Source organism: Ranitomeya imitator, chromosome 10 (genome assembly GCF_032444005.1).
Source record: "Ranitomeya imitator isolate aRanImi1 chromosome 10, aRanImi1.pri, whole genome shotgun sequence".
NCBI classification, from domain to species: domain Eukaryota; kingdom Metazoa; phylum Chordata; class Amphibia; order Anura; family Dendrobatidae; genus Ranitomeya; species Ranitomeya imitator.
The window spans coordinates 120,824,152-120,851,096 of NC_091291.1; the positions used below are offsets into that span (position 1 = coordinate 120,824,152).

The 26,945-nt window shown below is 49.4% G+C and overlaps 2 protein-coding genes across 14 annotated transcripts in view; one reads left to right on the forward strand and one right to left on the reverse strand.

Annotated features, from left to right (window-relative positions):
- LOC138651910 (zinc finger protein 514-like) overlaps window positions 1-8,345 on the forward strand; it is a 35,035-nt gene extending 26,690 nt beyond the window's left edge. For 2 of the 6 annotated variants that reach the window (XM_069742512.1, XM_069742511.1), the window contains exons 3-11: window positions 294-356; window positions 1,276-1,326; window positions 1,700-1,826; window positions 3,092-3,199; window positions 3,819-3,914; window positions 4,770-4,865; window positions 5,602-5,721; window positions 6,407-6,505; window positions 7,004-8,335. In XM_069742512.1, the coding sequence (XP_069598613.1) occupies window positions 312-356; window positions 1,276-1,326; window positions 1,700-1,826; window positions 3,092-3,199; window positions 3,819-3,914; window positions 4,770-4,865; window positions 5,602-5,721; window positions 6,407-6,505; window positions 7,004-7,878 (1,617 nt within the window). In that variant the 5' untranslated portion in view covers window positions 294-311 and the 3' untranslated portion in view covers window positions 7,879-8,335. Of the gene's footprint in view, window positions 1-293; window positions 357-1,275; window positions 1,327-1,699; window positions 1,827-3,091; window positions 3,200-3,818; window positions 3,915-4,769; window positions 4,866-5,601; window positions 5,722-6,406; window positions 6,506-7,003 lie in introns of all 6 variants that reach the window. The other 4 variants (XM_069742510.1, XM_069742514.1, XM_069742513.1 and 1 more) reach the window with 4 other exon arrangements.
- An 8,961-nt stretch (window positions 8,346-17,306) lies between these two features.
- The window catches only part of CCDC30 (coiled-coil domain containing 30), a 61,260-nt gene continuing 51,621 nt past the window's right edge, over window positions 17,307-26,945 (reverse strand). For 4 of the 8 annotated variants that reach the window (XM_069742156.1, XM_069742157.1, XM_069742155.1 and 1 more), the window contains 4 exons: window positions 26,735-26,871; window positions 26,361-26,475; window positions 20,411-20,472; window positions 17,307-17,818 (listed from right to left, as the gene is read on the reverse strand). In XM_069742156.1, the coding sequence (XP_069598257.1) occupies window positions 17,608-17,818; window positions 20,411-20,472; window positions 26,361-26,475; window positions 26,735-26,871 (525 nt within the window). In that variant the 3' untranslated portion in view covers window positions 17,307-17,607. Of the gene's footprint in view, window positions 17,819-19,790; window positions 19,895-20,203; window positions 20,316-20,410; window positions 20,473-26,360; window positions 26,476-26,734; window positions 26,872-26,945 lie in introns of those variants that run through there. The other 4 variants (XR_011315522.1, XR_011315521.1, XR_011315520.1 and 1 more) reach the window with 4 other exon arrangements.

The window sequence follows — 26,945 nt, forward strand, 5'->3', positions numbered from 1 at the left end:
GCATACTCCGAATGCTGTGGCCACCTATTGGCACCCTGCAATTGCATTGTAGGAATGTGAGACCGAGGATTGTGCAGAAAGAGATGGGAAACCAAAACTGCTCAGCACCATGATCGCACCACTTAAACAGCAATGCTTAGGGCCGGTGCATGATATACAGAGGCTGATATTGGCAGCGTCGCATGGGATAATATCCATTTAATATAAGTTGTCCCCATCTTTAGGTCTGTGGTGATGGCACGTATCTATATCTGTATATATTCACTGAGTGATTATGTTTTTCTAAAATGCAGAATCTGGACCAAAGCAAAATGGCTGTAATGGTGGAAGGCGGGGAAATCCCAAGCAGATGCATGGTACGCCTTATCTACTGCACTGGTCCAGGGATTCCAGGAAATGCAGTTTCTTACAATTTGATATCATATTTTAAAAGGTTAATGCGTTTCTCCAAAATGGTATCTTTATATAAGATGCCGCCCTTACGCGGGTCTTGTGATCAGCCAAATTTTTTGCCACATGACCCCATAGGCCCCCCCACCCCGGTACACCATAGATGGCTGTCACCTGAACGATGCTTTGGCCGCTCGTTGGGTCGAGCTCTCCTGTGTTCTCTTTGAGAAAGCCAGTGGTGACATGTCGGCCGGCGGCTTATCTTTGGGACAACAATACAGTCAGCTGTCCAAAATCGGATCTGCATGATCGTCATCGCCCCCGTACACATTAGACTGTCAGATGACCCTGTCGATAGTGGTAGGTGCGACTGACATTAGTATAATGTGTATGGGGGCAATAATGTTGTCTGCCCAATAACCAGGGAGATTGGCAATGTAGAAACCCTAGGATCAGCTGCCCCCTCCGGGCCACCTTTGGCCGAGTTCACACTTTGCATATATGCAGATTTCTAAGCTGAAATCTGCCGCGTTTTTGCACATAAAACCCGACCCTATTTTCCACAATTCTTTATATGTTTTTATGTGCTTTTTTTGTTGCAGAAGCACAATAAAAAAAAAAAAACATTTACAAAACAGAAATTGACAAATACTGATGTAAAATACTGACCAAATACTGCACGTGTGAACGTGGCCTTACAAGTACAAACCTGAGAGTGATAAAATTGCAAAGGTATATATTGGATCTTAAGAAACCAAGGATGCATTTGTGAAATCCATGTGTAAGGCCAGGTGTAGTTCAGGCAGAAGTTTATTATAAGACATTTAATAAAAAAATATATATATATCATAAAATAACATAGTTTTTTTTATTATTATTTTTTAGGCCCAGGAGGTGATGAATTTTTCCACCGCTGTTTGGGCTCCCGGTTCGGTGGTTGGTACACTTTGTTCTATCTCATTGCACTCCTCTCTGGACTTAATTAATGAGAATTTTGGCTCGATTTTAATCAAATATATATATTTATCTATCTATATATAGATTTCTAGGATATACACATATACACATATATATACATATATATATATATATATTTATATATATATATATATATATATATCCTAGAAATCTATGGCTATGTATACACTGATTCTTTTTTCGTGAGTTTTTGGAGCGAGTGCTCCAAGCATTTAAGGAGGATTTTGAGAGTTTTCGCTCAGTTTATCTACCAAAAACTCCTAAAAAGAAATCCTCAGCTGGGCAGTTAGTTATATCTTTTATGCTTTTTATCTCTTCCCTATAATTTCAGACGACCGTGCGTTTTAAGGAGGTGGCGGTGTACTTCTCAGAAGAGGAATGGAGCCAGTTAGACCCCTGGCAGAAGGAACTGTACGGCAATGTGATGAGGGACATTCACGCAGCTTTACTGTCTTTAGGTAGTTGTGAGCGGACGTGACCAGGATTTGTCCTCCCTCATATTATTATTATTATTATTCATTTTTGTAGCGCCATTTATTCCATGGCGCTTTATATATGATCTATTCCTTCATCTAGTCTGATAGTCTGCCGTGGTCACGTGAAGGTTCTGGCCACGTTATAGTCCCGCTATCAGAGCGGTGTCCTGCCCATATCGCTGCACAACCAGTAGAAATCTTGAGCACCTGAATAATTGATATTGTATAACTTCTCATTTTATTCCCTTCTCAGTACGAAGCTCCTACTGATTCCAGAATAATCCTGGATTCAGAAGCCATGGACGTGTAGATCCCTGACAGGGGGCAACCACATTTCTTGTATGGGGTCACATGCAGCAGATATGTTCTTGCAGATATTTTTTTTACCCAAGGTTTCCGAAAGATGAGGCGTTACCCACATCATTTCCCAAATTAAAACTGCTCTTGGTGCTCATGCCAGTCTAATATGTCCAGGAACGGTCCATATAGTCGTGTTTTCGTGTAACTTCGCAGCCTCCTTTTTTTTTGAGTAGGCACTTTGTGCTCATCAGCATTCTGCCAGCACTATAGGAGCTGTGGACTTTTTTCTCTTTACCTCCGTTCCGAGCAGGAATTGCTCCTACCAATACAATTATTAGGTTCTGTAGAAGGACGTAGATCTGGGTATTTATTATGATGGAATATAGGCTGAACTGGATGGACAAATGTCTTTTTTCGGCCTTACTAACTATGTTACTATGTTACTACCGCTGCGCAGTGGCTTGTCTGCCCCGAAATTAAAGTCCATCTGTCTGTTATTCCTGTATGTAGTGTTACAGACGGGAGAGAAGGAGCCGAGACAAAGACCCACTATAATCCATTTTGTCATCTCCAATTTTTAGAGGATAAGACAACGTTATTTTTTAAATAAAGTGATTTTCAGAGTCTTTATTAATCACTTTATCTATCATATAAGATCAAGCTTCCAGAAAATACAGAGATCGTTTAAAGGGGTTGTCTCGTAAAGTCGAGCCTTGTCCTATTAGGAGCCTAGGGGAAAATGTTCAACAGACGCCCTGCAAAATCATCTTTTTGCAAAGGGTAGTGATCATCTGTTCAGCACCATAGGAGGTCGGATCTGCTCAGACTACTTTTTTAAAGGGGTCCTGTAATATTAGCATCACATCCGTTCCAGAAGGACACACTTTTCGTGCACCTCCTCGGATGTTTCTGTGGAGAGCGATCTCCCCGTCTCCTCTCATTCACAGGTTACACCATTCTCCATCCCGACGTGCTCTGTAGGATAAGATGCGATCGCGAGCCTTACGTCAGCAGCCAGAAGGACGACCGCAAAGGCATTAGTTTTCCTTCTTCAGGTAAGAATTCATCTCTCCTTGTATTGGCCATGTCTGCCATTCCCAGATAGCTCTGCCAAATATCTTATAACGTGCCATTTTGTCACATTTTGCTCCATTTTTGGCAATTCGTTAATTCGCGTATTCTGCGGCCTTTGTGATGAATACATGAAGGCAGTATGAATATGAACTACATGACTTCTATAAACCATATGACCCAAATACGGAGGGCATATTTTTCAATTTCTCACCATTTTCAAGACGTTTTCTTTTGCTATCAGTAGATAGGAACGCTTTGCATTCCCAGGCAGTAAACCAGTCTATTTTAGTTTTGCTCTCGGGTGAGCACAGATTCCCTTACTCTTTTCCATAAACGCAATTATATGTTTGCTCCTATTACCATTGTGTATGTGAGCATGGCTAGAACTAATAGACCGTATTTGTATATTTTACCCTGATTGTTAGGGTACAACCAGAGGGACCCCCTTCTCCGCCCGTTCACTGGTGCTACAAATCTAAAGTGCAAGGAAACGGGTCAAAAAGCGGATGAATTTGCATTTTTACTATGTTTATATAATGAACACATTCGTTGCAATTTGCTAAATATTAAGCCTCGTTTTGTGTCTTGTCATATCATCAGGGGCCTCAGTGCGGAGCTCGGACATTTTATTTAACATTAAATGCGATGAAGGATTGCGTGCCGATAGCGGAAATCCGAAAGAAAATGTCCCTCGATGTAAGTGCATTGGAAGAGATGTATTGATCGGACCCCCATACATATCAGACTAGATTAGATGTCGGCTGACGGCCGTCTCTCCCGACCGCGCCATACACAGGAGCCGCTGTCGGACCCTTTTGGGGGCGCCTTTTCTCATGGAAATCAAAAGGATCCATAGTCTGAAATCGGACATGCAGGATCATTCTCTCTCCCGACATTCTCTACGGCAGAGGTGTCAAACTGCATTCCTCGAGGGCCGCAAACAGGTCATATTTTCAGGATTTCCTTGTATTGCACAGGTGATAATTTAATCACTTGCACAGAATGATTCCAGCACCTTGTGCAATACAAGGAAATCCTGAAAACATGACCTGTTTGCGGCCCTCGAGGAATGCAGTTTGACACCTCTGCTCTATGGGGCTGAAGAATTGGGGGCTTCCATACACATTAGACTGTAGGCTATAACCATTGATATTGGCAGGTTCAGCCAACTTTAGTCTAATGTGCATGGTGACTTTCAGACCAGCTAAAATGTGATCACCTTTTACTTTGATCCCCACCTTATTTGCTGCAACGCAATGCATTTTTCTGCAATTTTGCATTACGTCCAAAGTGCAACACAATGTTATTTAAATTGGAAAAAGACTTGTGTTTACCATTGATTTTTTTTTTTTATTAATGCAATATCGCAGTTGCATGAAATGCAGACTAGAGATTTTAGGCAATCCAGTCTAACACAATCATATCTGTTTTGCAGTCCCAACGTAGAGGAGGTTTGCTTAATTTAGCGGCAGAAATCTTATTATATCGCCACTTATTTGGGATAAACAGCGCAATAAATATTTTAATTCGCAAATCTCTCCTCTCTTGAAGATTTACCAGGGGCTTCGGGCCTGAGCCCAGATATCATATTCCGAATCAAGCATGATGAGAAGGACGGAGAAGATGCGTCTCTTAAATCAGAGTTGGGTATGCCATCATTGTCACTGCCTGCTACAGAAAGCTCTGCAGAGGATGATGTAAAGGACAGGACGTAGCCAAGAGGCGGCATCTGACCCTTCAGTGTTTTCATTAATCACTTAGGTTTCTGTTAATATTCAGAAGTTTCCACTGCTCAAACCATCAGATGTCACTGTCTGGAAATATTTTTTTTTGTCTGATAACCTTCAATATCATTTGATGTTGTTTTGGGGGGTCCAGGTGCCAGGACCCTCATTGATGGACACTAGAGAGGAAGTTCAGCTTCCAATGACTTCTCTCCAGTGAGTCTCACTGAACATTAAAGCCCTTTTGAAATCAGTAAGGCTACGTTCACATTTGCGGTGCGTCGGGCGCAACCGCGGCGACGCATGACGCATGAGCCATGCTCCCCTATATTTAACATGGGGGGCGCATGGACATGCGTTGTGTTGCGTTTTTTGGGCGCAAGCATCGGGGTGCAGAGGACGCTGCTTGTTGCATTTTTTTGCGCTATAAAAATGAACACATGCGTCACAAAACGCAGCGTTTTGCTGCGTTTTTGCATGCGTTGTGCGTTGCGTCGCTGACGCAGCACACAACAACGCAAATGTGAACGTAGCCTAAGGCTTATAAAAATGCTCAAAGGCTGTTGCTTCAAAGGATCGGAGGCAATTCTGACTCCCAATGAGGATGGGTCGGAGTTACATTGAAGCATCTTAATGCATGATAAATGTTTGTATTGCAGAATTTCCATTTGAAATATGTGATGTGCCTATCAATGAAGAAGAAAAAAATGTCCAAGAATTGAAAGAAGATATGAAGGATCTTCACAGCAATGAAGATTTCACTCCAGAGACAAATAAAGGTAATTTTTTTTATAACACATTGGGCCAAAACTAAACATACATATTATCATCCCGGTATGGTTCACAGGTTGTCCAGGAGTAGAAAAGCATGGTTGCTTTTTTTTCCCCGAAAAAAAACAGCGCCACACTTGTCCTCTGGGTTGTGCCTGGAATTTCAGTTCTGTTCCATTGAAGTGAATGGGACTGAGCTGTGACACCAGACACAAATGCTCAAATGTGGTTGGAAATTTCTTCTAGAAACGGCAAAAAAAAAAAAGCAGACGCGTTTCTGACATACGTCCTTACTCATTGCATGAGTTCTGTATGTACGTACTGTATGTCAGAAACCCGTCTGTTTTCTATTTTTTAGATTTTATTGTACATAAAACTATACGTATTAGTTGTAGTATAGGGGCGTCCACTCAAGATTCCCCTCTAGATATGTTAGACAGATCAGATCTTCCCCTGGTGTAACTCTACTCATCCGTGCATTGCAAGGAAGGTCTAATGATTGCAATGGAGGCCGTGTAATGTTTGTGATGCTGCAGTTGATGGTTGGGGCAATGGGAACCTCTAATCTCCATGTTATTAGAGACCTTATGCAAAGTTGGGGTAGTTTTACTAGGAAAGTTATGTATGCAGTTGGTTGTGACACCTGACCAGGGTAGTCTTGCTGGCATTGAACCTATTTGTGTTTGTTTGTAGCCTCTCATCTTGTTTTCAATCCCAAACTTTCCATTTGGATCAAGGAGGTGGATGAAGTGTCGGAAGTAGCTCTTAAAGTCTTAAAAGCCAAGTGTAAAGGTAGAAAGCTACATTTAAAGCTTTCCTAACTTATTTTTACTTGAACAGGTTGTCCACTATCTGCATAATCGCTTTTTTAAAGTTAGACCCTGTTTTCAAACGAAAACAACCTCCCATATCGGCAGTGATCCAGCAAAGTCTGCACCGCATGTCCTCGGGCTCGCGTGACATTATGCCACATGAGCCCTGCAGCCCATCTGTGGCTGCCCTCACTACTTCTGTTTGCCCGAGGTTTGTCCGAAGTAAGTGAATGTTTGTAGTCCGTTACCGTGGAGACGCATTGTTCCGTGTCAGAGCTGTAGACACAACACGGTGGGGTATTTTTAATCCAATACTATTTCCAAAAGTCGCTTTAATTTCTAACTTTAGATTCACTGGAGCAATAAATATAATTGTTTCTAAATGGGAACATGGTCTTTAGCTCCAGGGTGTAATGGTGCAGGCGGGCCAAAGAATAAATTAAACATGGTCTTTCCTCCCTTGTCTCTCGCTCTACAGATAGAAATGTTACAGAAATAAAAACTGAGGAAGCGTTCACCCCTGATTGGAAAAAGTCACCTCCACCCCAGGATATGACAAAAACCAAGATCAATGCTCCAAAAAGCCACCAAGCACCAGATGAGAATCCAATGTTTCATGATGACGGCCAAGCCAGCAAAGGGGAGGAAAGCCTGCTATCCATTGTCCTAAGAAGAGCGAACTCTGGGGGTCTTCGTGCACCAAATTGCAAGCAGTCGGAAATCTGCAAAGATGTGAACTGTTCCCAAAGTGCCCTTGCAATTGTGAAGAAAGAAACGTTTTATCCTCCAAAGCCGCCCTTCTTGCAGACCACTAGTAACAATGACCCATCGAGAATCCGACATGTCCCCCCAGCACCCCCGCCGCATGAAATAGAAAGACCATTCAGGTGTCGCCTATGTGGGAAGTGTTTTAAGACCCCGGCCATGCTGAACGTCCACATGAAAACGCACAGCGGGATCAGACCGTACCAGTGCAACGAATGCGGGAAAAGCTTCAGGGACAACTGGAATCTGAAGGTCCACCAGAAAATACACACAGGGGAGACCCCCTACAGATGCTGTATATGTGATAAGGGCTTTGTCCAGTACGCCACGTATATGAAGCACCAGCGGATACACACGGGCGAGAAGCCGTATTCTTGTTGCTACTGCGATAAGAGCTTCACCAATAGCTCCAACCTGGTGAGACATTACAGAACACACACGGGCGAGAAGCCGTACGCCTGTGCGGAGTGCGGGAAGGGCTTCAGTCACAGTACCAGTCTTATACAGCACAAAAGGCTACACAAGGTCGTACCCACTGAGAATGGAACCAACGGTCCCAGAAACATGACTAACCGGAAACGGGACTAACAAAACTCGCTGTGGACTGCTACAATAAGTTTATTTCTAGGTCACATCATGCACTTTATACTTTGACTTTTTGAGCTTTAATAGAGTATTATGCCTTTTGGCTTTTATAATAAAGTGCCATAAGGACAAAGCAAATAATAGAAAATCAAAAACACAAGGAAATATCGAGACATTTGATGTGTGATTGAATGCAATCTAATGTTCCCTGTTATCAGCTGGAAAGAAATATTTGGCTGACCCCCATACACATTAGATAAAAATGGGCCAAACCCATCGATTTCGGCCAACTGTCTATTGTGTATGGTCTGTAAACCGTCCATGTGGGAAGAAAGGATCTGGAGGTCAAAATTCAGTCACCCAAAACTTTTGTTTGTCGAAGAGATAAGGAAAGTTGTGTAATGGGAGTCAGGAGCGATAATTTGTATCAGGTCAATTAATAATTAAAATCGCCAAAGGACCCCCCAACTATCACGGGTCTTTAATTGTATTGGCTTTCTCAAATAGGCCAAGTGGATCTTATCTTCTGGGCCTCCGCTAAGCTCCAGAGCCTGTGTATATGTATATTATATATATATATATATATATATATATATATATTTAACCTGAACGCACGCCTCCAGGGGAGACTGTGACCTGAACTCGTGCTTCCAGGGGAGATCACTCAGCCATGATGCAGAGCTGCATTCAGCAGGACGTGGCCGGTGCTGCAGTTCTGTCTTCTGCTTCCTGACATCTAGTTAGTAGTACAGATCCATCAGATAGATCGTGGCCCTACAGAGAATGTGAGGTACCTCAGCCATGACGCCTGACCGTGGGTACCTGCTAGATGATTGACGTATGGCACAGACGTGGGATTGTCCGATTGAATCGGATGGGGTGACCCACCAGAAGGCAGTGGACCTGCTGTAGAACTAGCTGTACCGTTCAGATCCCCAGAACAATGATCAGGAGGAGAGGACTGGAATCGGTAGTCACTAATAACTGGGAGAAAGGATCTTCTCTGGATAAGATTGGGTTTGTGCCTTTAAGACCAGGTAATACTGGCCATGCGCCTTTAAGACCAGGGAATTCTCGTCATGTGCCTTTAAGACCAGGTAATACTGGTCATGCATCTTTAAGACCAGGTAATACTGGTCATGTGCCTTTAAGACCAGGTAATACTGGTCATGTGCCTTTAAGACCAGGTAAGAGTGGTCATGTTAAGTACTTCCTTACCCGGTTGCAGAGTCGTTGTGCCCCTTTAATGTAAAACCATCGCCCCTGTGTGTGTGTGTGTGTGTCGGCAGGGTGGACCAAGATGGCCACCGGAGTTGCAGCGGTGGTAAAGTCTCGCAGAGAGCGAGAGGCGCCAATTTGGGGGGCCGGGCCTCGTGACTTCCATGAATAGGCCCAAGCCGGGGCCTAAATTTCTGCAGCCGGTGTGAGCAATACCAGTGTTGCTGAGGGAAGCGATTGCTCCCGTGCCAGGGAAGAAGCATCGGAAAAGGTGGGCGGAGCCGCCTTAGCGTGCTATAGTGTGGGCGCGGCTTCCGGGATGCGGCCTACACATCGGCCGAAGCCGGGAGCTAAATTTTTGCAGCCGGCCGGAGCGTTACCTCAGGGAGGTGGGCCACAGGGAAGCTGAGGCTACCTGTCAGCATGTGGATATCTTGCTGCAGAGGCCCACCGCCGACTGGATCCACTCACCATCGCTGTGTGTCCCGGCATGAAGCCGCCGTGGATGACTGCAGGTCGGGTATTGCAGCGTGGACGGAGGAGGGATAGAGGGATAAACCTCAATCCACCATGCCTTTGTTAGGGAGGTGGAGAGGAACCATCCGCCTCCTTGTGCCATCCGCCTTCACAGTGGTTGGACAGAGGGGGCTGCTCGGACGCCATAGAGAGGGGCCTCTGTACGTCCACGGAGTTCAGCCCCCGGGTGAACAGGGCCAGTTGTCCGGCATTAGGCCTGGCTCCAGGAGAGGATACATGGAGGCGACACTCCATGTGGTCAGCTGCTGCTGGTATGGGGAGATCGGGACTCGAAGAAACCGTTGCCCCTGAAGTGAGCTCAGGCATGGCTTCCCACGTCGCAAGAGATGATACAGGGAGGTATACTCGCCGTGCTCGCCTGTTGATGGTTCAGGGGAGGTCGGAACCTTGAAAGGATCTGTCACCCCCATCACTTCATTAATTAAAAAATAAAAATTTTCAGAAAAGTAAAATAAGAACGTTGGGGTCTGAACCAGACCCATGTGCCTCCTACAGACACTAAGCAAGAACTGGTTAGCTGAGAGCCAGCAGGAGGGTGTATACTGCAGGGGAGGAGCCGAGAGCCAGCAGGAGGGTGTATACTGCAGGGGAGGAGCCGAGAGCCAGCAGGAGGGTGTATACTGCAGGGGAGGAGCCGAGAGCCAGCAGGAGGGTGTATACTGCAGGGGAGGAGCCGAGAGCCAGCAGGAGGGTGTATACTGCAGGGGAGGAGCCGAGAGCCAGCAGGAGGGTGTATACTGCAGGGGAGGAGCCGAGAGCCAGCAGGAGGGTGTATACTGCAGGGGAGGAGCCGAGAGCCAGCAGGAGGGTGTATACTGCAGGGGAGGAGCCGAGAGCCAGCAGGAGGGTGTATACTGCAGGGGAGGAGCCGAGAGCCAGCAGGAGGGTGTATACTGCAGGGGAGGAGCCGAGAGCCAGCAGGAGGGTGTATACTGCAGGGGAGGAGCCGAGAGCCAGCAGGAGGGTGTATACTGCAGGGGAGGAGCTGAGAGCCAGCAGGAGGTGTATACTGCAGGGAGGAGCTGAGAGCCAGCAGGAGGTGTACACTGCAGGGGAGGAGCTGAGAGCCAGCAGGAGGGTGTATACTGCAGGGGAGGAGCTGAGAGCCGGCAGGAGGTGTATACTGCAGGGAGGAGCTGAGAGCCGGCAGGAGGTGTATACTGCAGGGGAGGAGCTGAGAGCCGGCAGGAGGGTGTATACTGCAGGGGAGGAGCTGAGAGCCAGCAGGAGGGTGTATACTGCAGGGGAGGAGCTGAGAGCCAGCAGGAGGGTGAATACTGCAGGGGAGGAGCTGAGAGCCAGCAGGAGGGTGTACACTGCAGGGGAGGAGCTGAGAGCCAGCAGGTGTATACTGCAGGGGAGGAGCCGAGAGCCAGCAGGAGGGTGTATACTGCAGGGGAGGAGCTGAGAGCCAGCAGGAGGGTGTATACTGCAGGGGAGGAGCTGAGAGCCAGCAGGAGGGTGTATACTGCAGGGGAGGAGCTGAGAGCCAGCAGGAGGGTGAATACTGCAGGGGAGGAGCTGAGAGCAGCAGGAGGGTGTATACTGCAGGGGAGGAGCTGAGAGCCAGCAGGAGGTGTATACTGCAGGGGAGGAGCTGAGAGCCAGCAGGAGGGTGTATACTGCAGGGGAGGAGCTGAGAGCCAGCAGGAGGTGTATACTGCAGGGAGGAGCTGAGAGCCAGCAGGAGGGTGTATACTGCAGGGGAGGAGCTGAGAGCCAGCAGGAGGTGTATACTGCAGGGGAGGAGCTGAGAGCCAGCAGGAGGGTGAATACTGCAGGGGAGGAGCTGAGAGCAGCAGGAGGTGTACACTGCAGGGGAGGAGCTGAGAGCCAGCAGGAGGGTGTATACTGCAGGGGAGGAGCTGAGAGCGAGCAGGAGGGTGTATACTGCAGGGGAGGAGCTGAGAGCCAGCAGGAGGTGTATACTGCAGGGGAGGAGCTGAGAGCCAGCAGGAGGGTGAATACTGCAGGGGAGGAGCTGAGAGCAGCAGGAGGGTGTATACTGCAGGGGAGGAGCTGAGAGCCAGCAGGAGGTGTATACTGCAGGGGAGGAGCTGAGAGCCAGCAGGAGGGTGTATACTGCAGGGGAGGAGCTGAGAGCCAGCAGGAGGTGTATACTGCAGGGGAGGAGCTGAGAGCAGCAGGAGGGTGTATACTGCAGGGGAGGAGCTGAGAGCCAGCAGGAGGGTGTATACTGCAGGGGAGGAGCTGAGAGCCAGCAGGAGGGTGTACACTGCAGGGGAGGAGCTGAGAGCCAGCAGGAGGGTGTACACTGCAGGGGAGGAGCTGAGAGCCAGCAGGAGGGTGTATACTGCAGGGGAGGAGCTGAGAGCCAGCAGGAGGGTGTATACTGCAGGGGAGGAGCTGAGAGCCAGCAGGAGGTGTATACTGCAGGGGAGGAGCTGAGAGCCAGCAGGAGGGTGTATACTGCAGGGGAGGAGCTGAGAGCCAGCAGGTGTATACTGCAGGGGAGGAGCTGAGAGCCAGCAGGAGGGTGTATACTGCAGGGGAGGAGCTGAGAGCCAGCAGGAGGGTGTATACTGCAGTGGAGGAGCTGAGAGCCAGCAGGAGGGTGTATACTGCAGGGGAGGAGCTGAGAGCCAGCAGGAGGGTGAATACTGTAGGGGACGAGCTGAGTGCCAGCAGGAGGGTGTATACTGCAGGGGAGGAGCTGAGAGCCAGCAGGAGGGTGTATACTGCAGGGGAGGAGCTGAGAGCCAGCAGGAGGGTATATACTGCAGGGGAGGAGCTGAGAGCCAGCAGGAGGGTGTATACTGCAGGGGAGGAGCTGAGAGCAGCAGGAGGGTGTATACTGCAGGGAAGGAGCTGAGAGCCAGCAGGAGGTGTATACTGCAGGGGAGGAGCTGAGAGCCAGCAGGAGGGTGTATACTGCAGGGGAGGAGCTGAGAGCCAGCAGGAGGTGTATACTGCAGGGAGGAGCTGAGAGCCAGCAGGAGGGTGTATACTGCAGGGGAGGAGCTGAGAGCCAGCAGGAGGTGTATACTGCAGGGAGGAGCTGAGAGCCAGCAGGAGGTGTACACTGCAGGGGAGGAGCTGAGAGCCAGCAGGAGGGTGTATACTGCAGGGGAGGAGCTGAGAGCCAGCAGGAGGGTGTATACTGCAGGGGAGGAGCTGAGAGCCAGCAGGAGGGTGTATACTGCAGGGGAGGAGCTGAGAGCCAGCAGGAGGGTGAATACTGCAGGGGAGGAGCTGAGAGGCAGCAGGAGGGTGTACACTGCAGGGGAGGAGCTGAGAGCCAGCAGGAGGGTGTATACTGCAGGGGAGGAGCTGAGAGCCAGCAGGAGGGTGTACACTGCAGGGGAGGAGCTGAGAGCCAGCAGGAGGGTGTATACAGAAGGGGAGGAGCTGAGAGCCAGCAGGAGGGTGTATACTGCAGGGGAGGAGCTGAGAGCCAGCAGGAGGTGTATACTGCAGGGGAGGAGCTGAGAGCCAGCAGGAGGGTGTATACTGTAGGGGAGGAGCTGAGAGCCAGCAGGAGGGTGTATAATGCAGGGGAGGAGTTGAGAGCCAGCAGGAGGGTGTATACTGCAGGGGAGGAGCTGAGAGCCAGCAGGAGAGTGTATACTGCAGGGGAGGAGCTGAGAGCCAGCAGGAGGTGTATACTGCAGGGGAGGAGCTGAGAGCCAGCAGGAGGGTGAATACTGCAGGGGAGGAGCTGAGAGCAGCAGGAGGGTGTATACTGCAGGGGAGGAGCTGAGAGCCAGCAGGACGTGTATACTGCAGGGGAGGAGCTGAGAGCCAGCAGGAGGGTGTACACTGCAGGGGAGGAGCTGAGAGCCAGCAGGAGGGTGTATACTGCAGGGGAGGAGCTGAGAGGCAGCAGGAGGGTGTACACTGCAGGGGAGGAGCTGAGAGCCAGCAGGAGGGTGTATACTGCAGGGGAGGAGCTGAGAGCCAGCAGGAGGGTGTACACTGCAGGGGAGGAGCTGAGAGCCAGCAGGAGGGTGTATACAGAAGGGGAGGAGCTGAGAGCCAGCAGGAGGGTGTATACTGCAGGGGAGGAGCTGAGAGCCAGCAGGAGGTGTATACTGCAGGGGAGGAGCTGAGAGCCAGCAGGAGGGTGTATACTGTAGGGGAGGAGCTGAGAGTCAGCAGGAGGGTGTATACTGCAGGGGAGGAGCTGAGAGTCAGCAGGAGGGTGTATACTGCAGGGGAGGAGTTGAGAGCCAGCAGGAGGGTGTATACTGCAGGGGAGGAGCTGAGAGCCAGCAGGAGGTGTATACTGCAGGGGAGGAGCTGAGAGCAGCAGGAGGGTGTATACTGCAGGGGAGGAGCTGAGAGCCAGCAGGAGAGTGTATACTGCAGGGGAGGAGCTGAGAGCCAGCAGGAGGTGTATACTGCAGGGGAGGAGCTGAGAGCCAGCAGGAGGGTGAATACTGCAGGGGAGGAGCTGAGAGCAGCAGGAGGGTGTATACTGCAGGGGAGGAGCTGAGAGCCAGCAGGACGTGTATACTGCAGGGGAGGAGCTGAGAGCCAGCAGGAGGGTGTATACTGCAGGGGAGGAGCTGAGAGCCAGCAGGAGGTGTATACTGCAGGGGAGGAGCTGAGAGCAGCAGGAGGGTGTATACTGCAGGGGAGGAGCTGAGAGCCAGCAGGAGGGTGTATACTGCAGGGGAGGAGCTGAGAGCCAGCAGGAGGGTGTATACTGCAGGGGAGGAGCTGAGAGCCAGCAGGAGGGTGTACACTGCAGGGGAGGAGCTGAGAGCCAGCAGGAGGGTGTACACTGCAGGGGAGGAGCTGAGAGCCAGCAGGAGGGTGTATACTGCAGGGGAGGAGCTGAGAGCCAGCAGGTGTATACTGCAGGGGAGGAGCTGAGAGCCAGCAGGAGGGTGTATACTGCAGGGGAGGAGCTGAGAGCCAGCAGGAGGGTGTATACTGCAGGGGAGGAGCTGAGAGCCAGCAGGAGGGTGAATACTGCAGGGGAGGAGCTGAGAGCAGCAGGAGGGTGTATACTGCAGGGGAGGAGCTGAGAGCCAGCAGGAGGTGTATACTGCAGGGGAGGAGCTGAGAGCCAGCAGGAGGGTGTATACTGCAGGGGAGGAGCTGAGAGCCAGCAGGAGGTATATACTGCAGGGGAGGAGCTGAGAGCAGCAGGAGGGTGTATGCTGCAGGGGAGGAGCTGAGAGCCAGCAGGAGGGTGTATACTGCAGGGGAGGAGCTGAGAGCCAGCAGGAGGTGTATACTGCAGGGGAGGAGCTGAGAGCCAGCAGGAGGGTGTATACTGCAGGGGAGGAGCTGAGAGCCAGCAGGAGGGTGTATACTGCAGGGGAGGAGCTGATAGCCAGCAGGAGGGTGTATACTGCAGGGGAGGAGCCGAGAGCCAGCAGGAGGGTATATACTGCAGGGGAGGAGCCGAGAGCCAGCAGGAGGTGTATACTGCAGGGGAGGAGCCGAGAGCCAGCAGGAGGGTATATACTGCAGGGGAGGAGCCGAGAGCCAGCAGGAGGTGTATACCGCAGGGGAGGAGCCGAGAGCCAGCAGGAGGTGTATACTGCAGGGGAGGAGCTGAGAGCCAGCAGGAGGGTGTATACTGCAGGGGAGGAGCCGAGAGCCGGCAGGAGAGTGTATGCTGCAGGGGAGGAGCTGAGCCAGCAGGAGGTGTATACTGCAGGGGAGGAGCTGAGAGCCAGCAGGAGGGTATATACTGCAGGGGAGGAGCCGAGAGCCAGCAGGAGGTGTATACTGCAGGGGAGGAGCTGAGAGCCAGCAGAAGGGTGTATACTGCAGGGGAGGAGCTGAGCCAGCAGGAGGTGTATACTGCAGGGGAGGAGCTGAGAGCCAGCAGGAGGGTGTATACTGCAAGGGAGGAGCTGAGCCAGCAGGAGGTGTATACTGCAGGGGAGGAGCTGAGAGCCAGCAGGAGGGTGTATACTGCAAGGGAGGAGCTGAGCCAGCAGGAGGGTGTATACTGCAGGGGAGGAGCTGAGAGCTGGCAGGAGGGTGTATACTGCAGGGGAGGAGCTGAGAGCCAGCAGGAGGTGTATACTGCAGGGGAGGAGCTGAGAGCCAGCAGGAGGTGTATACTGCAGGGGAGGAGCTGAGAGCCAGCAGGAGGGTGTATACTGCAGGGGAGGAGCCGAGAGCCAGCAGGAGGGTGTATACTGCAGGGGAGAAGCCGAGAGCCAGCAGGATGGTGTATACTGCAGGGGAGGAGCTGAGAGCCAGCAGGATGGTGTATACTGCAGGGGAGGAGCTGAGAGCCAGCAGGAGGGTGTATACTGCAGGGGAGGAGAGAACTTTCTTGTATCACTTAGTGTCAGCCTCGTAGTGGCAGCAGCATACACCCTATGGTCTGTGTCCCCCAATGAGGTGAAGGAGAAAAGTGCTTCGTGGAGAGTAAAACAATATTTCCACAATGAAGATTACATTACAGGCAACATTCATGAGGTCGCCTGTCATGTAATCTACATCACTGAAATCTTGTTTGACAGCGGTTCGGGTGATGTAGTCATGTACTGACAGTTGTTCTGGTGATTTATTAATGGAAATTTTGTAATGTTTAATTTGTTAGACATAATACTTGTTCATCATAGGATCAGTTTGCTGGACTGATAATACAGCCGTCTGAATTAGGCTGTATTTGTCAGACAAACAAGTGTTTGACTAAAGCCGCCATACGTACAGTGGGGAAAAAAGTATTTAGTCAGCCACCAATTGTGCAAGTTCTCCCACTTAAAAAGATGAGAGAGGCCTGTAATTGACATCATAGGTAGACCACAACTATGAGAGTCAAAATGAGAAAACAAATCCAGAAAATCACCTAGTCTGGTCTGGCAAGATTTATTTTATGAGTATGCGCTGGATGCCGGAGGGGTAGATGCCGGGACAGTGCGTCTGTGGCATTCGACTCAGTCGATGTGGGTGTGCGCCGTGAGTCTGAGTCGCACACCACAGACGCGCTGTCCCAGCATCTACCCCTCCGGCATCCGGCGTAAATCCATAGTGACGGTTGTCGCAAGCCACAGACACGCTGTATCTACCTACATGGGACCTACATACAGTACGTGTCACATCCAAGGCATCTAATCCTTCGCCTTTATAATATGGTCATACAGGGCGCAATTAAATCTTCTCAACTACTGAAACAGTTTGTTCTGATGAAGGTCCTTTTACGGACCGAAAACGTTTAACATAACATCATACTGTCTGGATGCCTTAAATGGAACTTTGCTTTTTTTTTCCGCTACTTCTTGAGTGCCAAGTTTTGGACATAGAGTGGTTACGACGGTCTGGACACCCTACTTGAGCACCTACAACGAATCACCACAAGAGTGCCGTGTTTTCTGTATTACGATGCCAAGTAGCACTACAGACTGTCCAGGAGCGACTGAGGCCCTGATCCACGTCTGGGAGGAGAACCCTCACGACACCATCCACCATCTCATCAGGCTCACGCCTCAGGCTCAGACATTGTCAGGCATGTGCGGACCACACACTACTGGATCACATTATGAGCTACCGTGTTGAAATTCATCCAAATTAAGTCTGCCTGCGATTTACATATTTTTAATTTGATTTTAGCGGTGATCTGAAGTTGCTGATTTTTATCTCCGTTCAACATTTATGTCTTTATGTGAATTAGATATTGGATATTAGAATAAAACCATATATTTTTGGTTGTTCATTTAGAAGCAAAGAAGGAATCACGATTTACGGATAGATTAAAAAAAAAAACCAACAACAACTTTTTATTAAACTAATATAAAAATACAAACATGTGCAGCCTCATTGGGTCACTGCTGTTCTCACGTCTGTGCAATGTCACTGTACACGTAGCAGCATGAGGATTAATACTCTGAGAGGAAAGGCACCTAAATCCAGCAGAATAATGTCCGCCAGGTGCAAATTGCTATGTCTGCCATCACTATAGAGAGTGAACCATCGGTCAGTATAGGGCTAAAGAGTATTCATCAAAGACCAAAACCTAATGCAATGGTTGCCGTTTTATTTTTTTCATACATTGTCAGTGCGAGGCTCTGGAGTCACCGATGATTGCAGGGAAGTAATGAGGACACCAGGGGAAGCCACATTGAGATATCCAACTTCCAATGTGTCCGAGTGTGATAGTGACAGGGTCATTGGGATTTCTGGGGATTGTTCAAGCTCTGTAGCATCCATTACTTTTGACATCACAGGGGAAGCGGCCGGTTCAATTTTCATGGAACTGTAAAGAGAATGTGAATCATTAGACAAATCTAATGGCGGAGCTCAAGCATGATACAGATGGCGTTATATATGCCCTCTAAACTAGTTGCGTATATTATTGAGCTATCACGGTTGGGACGACAGCTTGTTGCGGATAGCTGACCTGGTTTATGGCCTATTATCCCGCGTGCTGTCAATCAGCACAACTCATTGTAATGCCCAATACAGTTAAAAGCAATGGTGGAAGAGGGGGCCGTTTGACAGTCCTCCATCATTCCCCCTCTGTTTCTGAGCTCTGATGTCTCAGAATATACAATGTGAATGTTTACAAAATAACCATAGAAATTGAAGCACACCAACTCACAAACTTTTAGATGAAAAAATATATCATTTTATTAACAATAGAATCTATAAAACAGTAGTCCAAAAGTATGATCAACAAGATATAACATCCAGAACTATTTGAATATAAGGTCTAGCATGCGGGCCCCCCCCGAGGAAGCTGTGGGCGAAACGCGCGTAGGGGCGCGTGTTTACACTAATGGATATAAATATGGGTAAGGACATCTGATGGGACTTTTTGTCCCCTTTAAATCTGCTAGACCGAGGGGTCACTGGACTATGGAGATAGTTCCCTCTTAACCTTTGCAATAGTAGCGTAATGTCATCATCCCTATATTGGTTCTGCGCTGGCACTTTAGTATGATATAGTGGTTGTTTATATTGACTTACTCTGCTATTTATGCCCTAGTTCTATTTCCATGGAGTAACACTGTATACTGGGTGCACCGATACCTTCTATTCAAATAGCTCTGGATGTTATATCTTGTTGATAATACTTTTGGACTACTGTTTTATAGATTCTATTGTTAATAAAATTATATATTTTTTAATCTAAAAGTTTGCGAGTTGGTATGCTTCAATTTCTATGGTTATTATGTACTAGGAAGCGCCACAGGGTATTATCCCAAGTCCTGGGTGGTTTCACCAGGATTATCTAGTGATTATGGTATCTGTATCGGAGTCTGTGTACCAAATGTGAATGTTTACGTAGGGTCCATCAAACTGTAGGGACCATTATTCTCTTTAGAGGGCTAGTGGGGGCCATTATATAGTGTGAAGGGTTGTGGAGGGGACATCGTACTGTGTGGAGGTTTGTGGGGGCCATTAAACTGTATGGAAACCATTATACTGTTAGAAGGGCTGTGTGGGGGTCACAGTTGGGGCATTATACTGTGTTGGGGTGACCAGACTTTGCCGGGGGAGGGGTGTACAGTAGGGTCATCATATCGTGTGTGTGTGTGTGTGTGTTTGTGTGGAGGAATTCACTGTGGGGGTATGATACAATGAGAAGGCAATCTAAGGGCTTCAATCGGATAAAAATTACTTTGTAAGGACCGCAAAGCTGTGTGATATTGCCTCCTGTGATCCCGCGGAGTATATATATTTTTTTCTTTATGGGCGGAGGGGGCAATTAGAACTTCTATGTATGCCCAACCCTCTCTATGACATTTACATTGGTTTTCCAATGCTTATTTAGGGCAGGGTCATACCTCCATATTTCGAGAACATGCCTTATGTGACCATATTTCTTGCTAAAAGTAATAAGGCAAGCAGGAAATTAATTCCTCATGGTTTTTCTACCTCAGTCTAATTGGATTGTATCTGGCTTTTTGCAAGAGTTATCGACAATAGACCTAAAATATAGTTCTGCATCTAAGTATAGTACAAAACATTGGAAAAAGGGATATTCAAACCTCCCCATCACATTTTATGCGATTATAGGGTGCGTTGCTAGAAAAAAAAAACGTTGGGGTCTGAACCAGACCCAAGTGCCTCCTACAGACACTAAGCAAGAACTGGTTCACTTGGAGCCAGCAGGAGGGTGTATACTGCAGGAGAGGAGCTATTCTTTCTATTGCAGCAAGTAACCTTCTCCAACCAGCGTAGCCTAATTTAAAGTGTTTTTTATTCCTTTATTGGACATTTACCTGGTGACTATCCCCAGCCACAAGAGAACAGCAGGTGGATCGTTTAACAGGGGCACCCCCCGATCCTCTATGTGAGAAATGACTTTACCATCTTTTTCTTCCTCCTAAAAAAAGGGAATCTGTCAGCAAGGTTTTAGCTACCTCATCTGAGAGGAGCATAATGTAGGCAAACAGAAGCTGAATCCAACTTAGTATCACTTAGTTTATTGGGTGCAGGCGTTCTCACACAGAGATTCTAGATTTAGAATGAAGCAGAGCTGAAAAAGCTAGCCCCGCCTCATCACAACTAACCCCCACCCACATCACAGCTAACCCCGCCCACATCAGGAACTGTATGTGCAAACTCCATAAAGAGTGAGCTGCTTATCACAGGGGGCGTTGCCGGCTAGTTTAGTGATGTTAATTTCTTAGTGATAAATCCTTCACAGTTAGCAAATAATGGCACTAACTTTGACAAGTGACACATCCCTGAATTCTGTGCTTCAGCCTCTGTCTCCAGTTGTATTCAGATTTCATGGCAAAAACCTGCAGACAGATTCCCTACAAATGTAGTTACCTTATTGTGTGCGCTTTCCCCACAGCCCATTCCACTTTAAATGACAGTTGTGTTTTATTCTTACCTGTGATTTAATATCGCATCCGGTCTTAGCAGACATTCAGGGGACATTACCTTTGTAATATCCTAAGACAGAAGAAAAGAAACGGGGAAAGTAATATATTATAAAATCCTAAAATAGGGATTTTTGTGTACTCACCGTAAAATCCTTTTCTCCGAGCCAATCATTGGGGGACACAGACCGTGGGTGTATGGTGCTGCCACTAGGAGGCTGACACCAATTGATACAAAGAAAGTTAGCTCCTCCCCTGCAGTACACACCCTCCTGCTGGCTCCCAGCTAACCAGTTCGGTGCAAAAGCAGTAGGAGATCAATAACAACACATGAGCATATAGCATGTCATATTATATACGAGAGTATAGCATGTCAGATTATAAAATGAGCATAAGCTAATAACAGGGTGGGAGCTGTGTCCCCCAATGAATGGCTCGGAGAAAAGGATTTTACGGTGAGTACGCAAAAATCCCTATTTCTCCTTCGCCTCATTTGGGGACACAGACCGTGGGACATCCCAAAGCAGTCCCTGGGTGGGGACAACATCAGATCAGGCCCTGTGTAACCGCTACTTACAAGTGCGCCAAAGCGGCCTGCAGAGTCCGCCTGCCCAGACTCACATCTGTGGAAGTGTGGGAATTATAGTGCTTCAAGAATGCATGCGGACTGGACGAATCCGCAAGCTTGCAGGCGTGCTTTGCCGACGTCTGGTGCCTAGAACCCTCGATAGACAGGGAGTTAGGCTGACATCTAACACGGAAGGACTCCTGGATGGTGTAACGAATCCACCAGGCTAACATGGCCGATGAAACGACTAAACCCTTCCTGTAAACGTCAGGAAGCCTTCCTCTTACCGTCAGGAAGCCCAAATAAAGCGTCCAACCTTCGGAAGGACGACTTCCTCGAGACGTACCTACTCAGAGCACTCACATCATCCAGAATATGGGAAACTCATTCCATTTTGTGGACTGGTGCCGAAAGAGATGAGGGAAGAACTATGCCCTCATAACAGTGGTAATACAATGCCACCTTGGTAACAAGGGACGGGGATGGCCTGAGGACAACCTTGCCTTGAAGGTAATAAGGGAAAAAAGTCTGAAAGAACAGAGAAGCTAGCTCCGAAGACTCGATAGGATGAGGATATTGCAGAGAAAAAGGGCGACCTTCCCTGATAGTAGTCTGTCCGGATCAAAAGGAGTCTACTGTAAGACTCCTAAGACCATTAATGTCCCAATGATCTAACGGTATGCGTTAGGGAAGAACCACATATGAAGACTCCCTGCCAGGAAGTCCCTACTTGCAGTTTTGTTGCAATAAGGCGGAAAGATACTAGCTCCGCAAACAAAAAAACTGACGTGGTCAGTGTTGATCTCCGAGGATCACTGGGGCCCTTTCTGCTTCCGAAAGGCTTTCGGAAGTAGTGGAAGAGGGGTTATGGAAACTGGTACCACGGAAGAACCAGAGCATGCAGTGCGATGGCTCTTGGATCTCGAGGCCGAACCACGAACTCGAGTACATTGGCGTTCAGTCTGGATGCCATCCAATCTACAACTGGAGGGCTCCAGTGAAGGCAGATCTGATGGAAGACCTCCGGGTGAAGTTCCCACTCACTTGAGGCGGAACCCTGACGGCTGAATATGTTTGCCGCCCAGAGTTCTACTCCTGGGATATGTACTGCCAAGATCACCAAATGATAGATCTCGGCCCATCAGTGAATGTGAGGTACATCGGCCATGGCACCTGACCGTGGGTACCTGCTAGATGATTGACGCATGGCACAGCCGTGGCATTATCCAATTGAATTCGGATGGGGTGACCCGCCAGAAGGCAGTGTACCTGCCTGCTGTAGGACTACAGTTCGGAACTCCAGAGCAATGATCGGGAGAAGAAGACTGGCATTGGTAGTTACTAATAACCACTGAACCGGGAGAAAGGCCCTGGATGAAGAAGGAGCCCAGAGACTACCGTCTGAAAGTTTGTTTGACTTGCTGAAAACGAGCGGAGCGAAGGAAACCGCTTCCATTGTTGTCACCATTTTTCCTCAGAACCCTCCTAGCAAATCGAATGAAATGAGGGGATGAGTGATCAAGTGCGTGAGCTCCCTGTTGAAGGGCCATGACCTTGTCTCGAGGGAGAATTACCATCCTTCTGGAAGTGTGCAGGATCATCCTCAAAAAGGAGGACCTTGTCAAAGGTTGTTAGAAGTTTGAGGTCCAGGATCGGTCTTACTTTTCGTTCCCCTTTTTGGGACCAAGATCCCTTAGATCTAGACTGTCCTGGACAACCCTTCCACTGCTGGTTGGGTCTGTAGGAAACATACAATCCTTTGTTAGTTTCCCGCTCAGAAGATTTGATTGGCCAGTTGTACTGTCTTCGGGAAAAGGTTACTGGTGTGAATCAAAGTAGTTAAGGTCTCCAGCCAGGAGACCATTGCTCTAGCAATCCATGCGGCGGCTAGGGAGGGTAGAGCGCTGAACCTGAAGCCGCAAGACGTAACGAACCAGATTTGCTATCTGACAGTCCGTGGTATTTTTAATTGATGACACATTGGGCAGGGATACTGGTCGGTATACCACAGGAGATTCTACCTGGTAAATCTGCCAAGTGGCAGAATGCGCAGCTGCATCCAGCAGGTCATAGTCTCTTGCCATCGCCGGTCTCTTTTGACGGTGGAGAGGGATCATCCGCCTTCTTGCATCATCTGCTAAATAGTGGTGATGCAGAGGGGGGTGCTCGGACACCAAAAAGGGTGCCTCTGTACATCCACAGAGTTCAGGTCCCCGGGTGGACAGGACAGGTTGTCTGGCGTTAGGTCTGGATGCAGTAGAGGATACATGGAGGCGACACTCCATGTGCTCGTCTGTTGATGGTGTGGGGAGATCGGTGGCCTTTAAAGGACCCGTCGCCCTTAAAAATCAGACCAGGCATGGCATCCCACGTAGAGGCTTCTGTCCAGTGAATTGCTTATCCGGACTGAATGGCAAATGCTCTACGAGGGAGTTTAGTCTCCTCATGTGGGACACTGCGTAGTCTAGAGCAGAACCGGAGTCCTCGTCAATGTACAGAGATTGGTTGATGATATAAATAGGCGAGTCCATCGTTTACTGAAGCTCTGGCAAGTCCAGATCCAAGGCAATATCCGATCCATATTCAGTCTTGTTCTCAGCAAATCCTTGGGGAGAGAAATCATGAAATGAAAACTTTCGTTTTCTAGATGCCTGTACGTTTCTAGACACCTGTACATTTCTAGAATACTTGCGGCCCTGCTAGCCGACGGCTTCCATGTAGGATAGGGACCCTGTATATTGGTCCTGCGAGCACTCCGAGCCACAGAGGGATCATGGAGGGATTCAATCTCCTGGTCAGAGAAACCATGGATTGCGGTCAGTGACGAAGTCCACTGAGGGGAACTAGGTACTCTGTGATAAGCTGGGGTCAGCGGTGGAGGGCTACTGAGCTCATTTAGGTGACCGGCTTCGGATTGGTCATGTGCCTTTAAGACCAGGGAATACTGGTCATGTGTCTTTTAGACCAGGGAATACTGGTCATGTACATTTAAGACCAGGGAATACTGGTCATGTGCCTTTAAGACCAGGGAATACTGGTTATGTCATGTTGCAGAGTCGTTGTGCTCCTTTAATACAAAGTCGTCGCCCCTGTTTGAGCCGGCCAGGTGGACCAAGATGGCCACTGGGAGTTGCAGAGGAGATAAAATCTCGCAGAGAGCGAGAAGCGCCAATTCGGGGGGCGGAGCCACAGACATGATGTGGGCGGAGCCTCGAGACTTCCATGAATAGGCCCAAGCCGGGGCCTGAATTTCTGCAGCCGGCGGGAGCGATACCAGCGGTAGAAGTGAGGGGCGTTGTAGTGGCTGAGAAAACGGGAGCGCTTCTGCGCCAGTCGAGAGGCGCCAGAAAAGCAGGCAGAGCCGCCTTAGGGCGCCATTGTGCACTTTCGGGGTGCGGCCTACACATCGGCCGAAGCCGGGGGCTACATTTTTGCTGCCGGCTGGAGCGTTACCTCAGGGATGCCTGAGACTGCCTGTGAGCATGTGAATATCCCGCTGCAGAGGCCCACCACTGACAGGATCCACTCACCATCGGTGCATGTCCCGGCATGGAGCCGCTGCGGATGACTGAGTTTCTGTTCTGCTGCAGGTCAGGTATTGCAGCGTGGACGGTGCAGGGATGGAGGGATAAACCTCAATCCATCATCCCTTTGTTAGGGAGGTGGAGAGGAACTGTCCGCCTCCTTGTGCCATCCGCTTTCACAGTGGTGGGACAGTGGGGGCTGCTCGGACGCCATAGAGAGGGGCCTCTGTACATCCACGGAGTTCAGCCCCCGGGCGGACAGGGCCAGTGGTCCGGCATTAGGCCTGGCTGGGGAAGAGGATAAGTGGAGGCGACACTCCATGTGCTCGTCTGTTGATGGTGCGGGGAGATCGGTGCCCTTGAAGGGACCCGTAGCCCCTAAGAATCAGCTCAGGCATGGCTTCCCACGTCACAGGAAAGGGTACAGAGAGGCGACACTCTCCGTGCTCGCCTGTTGATGGTTCAGAGAGATCGGAACCTTGAAAGGATCCGTCGCCCCATTTGTCCGTGGAAAAAATAAAATCAAAAATGTAAAAGGTTAAAATAAAATAATAAAGAGTTTTGGGTGTGAATAGCAGAGCCGTCCGTGTGCCTCCTACGGACACTAAGCAAGAACTGGTTAGCTGAGAGCCAGCAGGAGGGTGTATACTGCAGGGGAGGAGCTGAGAGCCAGCAGGAGGTGTATACTGCAGGGGAGGAGCTGAGAGCCAGCAGGAGGGTGTATACTGCAGGGGAGGAGCTGAGAGCCAGCAGGAGGTGTATACTGCAGGGGAGGAGCTGAGAGCCAGCAGGAGGTGTATACTGCAGGGGAGGAGCTGAGAGCCAGCAGGAGGGTGTATACTGCAGGGGAGGAGCTGAGAGCCAGCAGGAGGGTGTATACTGCAGGGGAGGAGCTGAGAGCCAGCAGGAGGTGTATACTGCAGGGGAGGAGCTGAGAGCCAGCAGGAGGGTGTATACTGCAGGGGAGGAGCTGAGAGCCAGCAGGAGGTGTATACTGCAGGGGAGGAGCTGAGAGCCAGCAGGAGGGTGTATACTGCAGGGGAGGAGCTGAGAGCCAGCAGGAGGTGTATACTGCAGGGGAGGAGCTGAGAGCCAGCAGGAGGGTGTATACTGCAGGGAGGAGCTGAGCCAGCAGGAGGTGTATACTGCAGGGGAGGAGCTGAGAGCCAGCAGGAGGGTGTATACTGCAGGGGAGGAGCTGAGAGCCAGCAGGAGGGTGTATACTGCAGGGGAGGAGCTGAGAGCCAGCAGGAGGGTGTATACTGCAGGGGAGGAGCTGAGCGCCAGCAGGAGGGTGTATACTGCAGGGGAGGAGCTGAGAGCCAGCAGGAGGGTGTATACTGCAGGGGAGGAGCTGAGAGCCAGCAGGAGGGTGTATACTGCAGGGAGGAGCTGAGAGCCAGCAGGAGGGTGTATACTGCAGGGGAGGAGCTGAGAGCCAGCAGGAGGTGTATACTGCAGGGGAGGAGAGAACTTTCTTTGTATCACTTAGTGTCAGCCTCCTAGTGGCAGCAGCAGCATACACCACGGGCTCTGTTCCCCAATGAGGCGAAGGAGAAAGGCTTACATTTTTTGACAGTGAGGCTGATCAATGAGTGTAACAGGTTGCCACTCGAGGTGGTGAGTTCTCCTTCAATGGAAGTCTGAGATGGTTTATTATTGAGCAGGGGGTTGGACGCAAAGACCCTGGAGGTCCCTGCCAACGTTTACATTCTATATCTCACTTTTTTCCAAGGGTCTAAAAAGCAGACGTATAATGGGCCGTCCTAATGCCTCTGATGTGAGCAGACCCCACTAAACCAGAAGGAGGTGACTATTGGGGTTCCTTGCACTGCTGGGTGTCCTTATGCTTCGTACACTCTCACTTACAACAAGGTTGAACGTTTGCAGTTTCTTTAATACTCGTTCCAGTGATGCCACTTGGTTGTACAGTTGGAGTAGACTTTCCTGCAGTTGTCTGTTCTCTTCATCTAGGATATCTGCCCTGTAATAAAGACAAATATACTATATGATGAACAGTCTTTACAGCAAAAAAAATACCCTTCCAATCATTTCTGAAGAATAACCGGCCATTGACTTAATGCTCGCCGTACTGAGTACTTCTGGAGAGTTAGAGGGGTAAGTGGTGACCGTGCTGCATTTTTGTCAGTGCAACAAATGGATATAGTATGGGCAAGTGTGACCCATCAGTACCGGTGACTTCTATCCAGGCGTGACCGTCCTAACGTAACATCGATCTCTACCTGTTCTGAACTGACAGCAGTTTCCACTTGTGATTTCTGTCTGACGCTTCACATTCTGTGATCTTCTGCAGCAAATGTCTCTTCTCCTCATGTAGATTCTCATTGTCGGCTGTGATCCTATTGATCCATTGCTGTTCCTATTGGAAGAAAATGGCAAGAACTCATGATGCAGAGTTGGAATGGTCCTTGGGCTCATTCTTCTTTGTTTGCT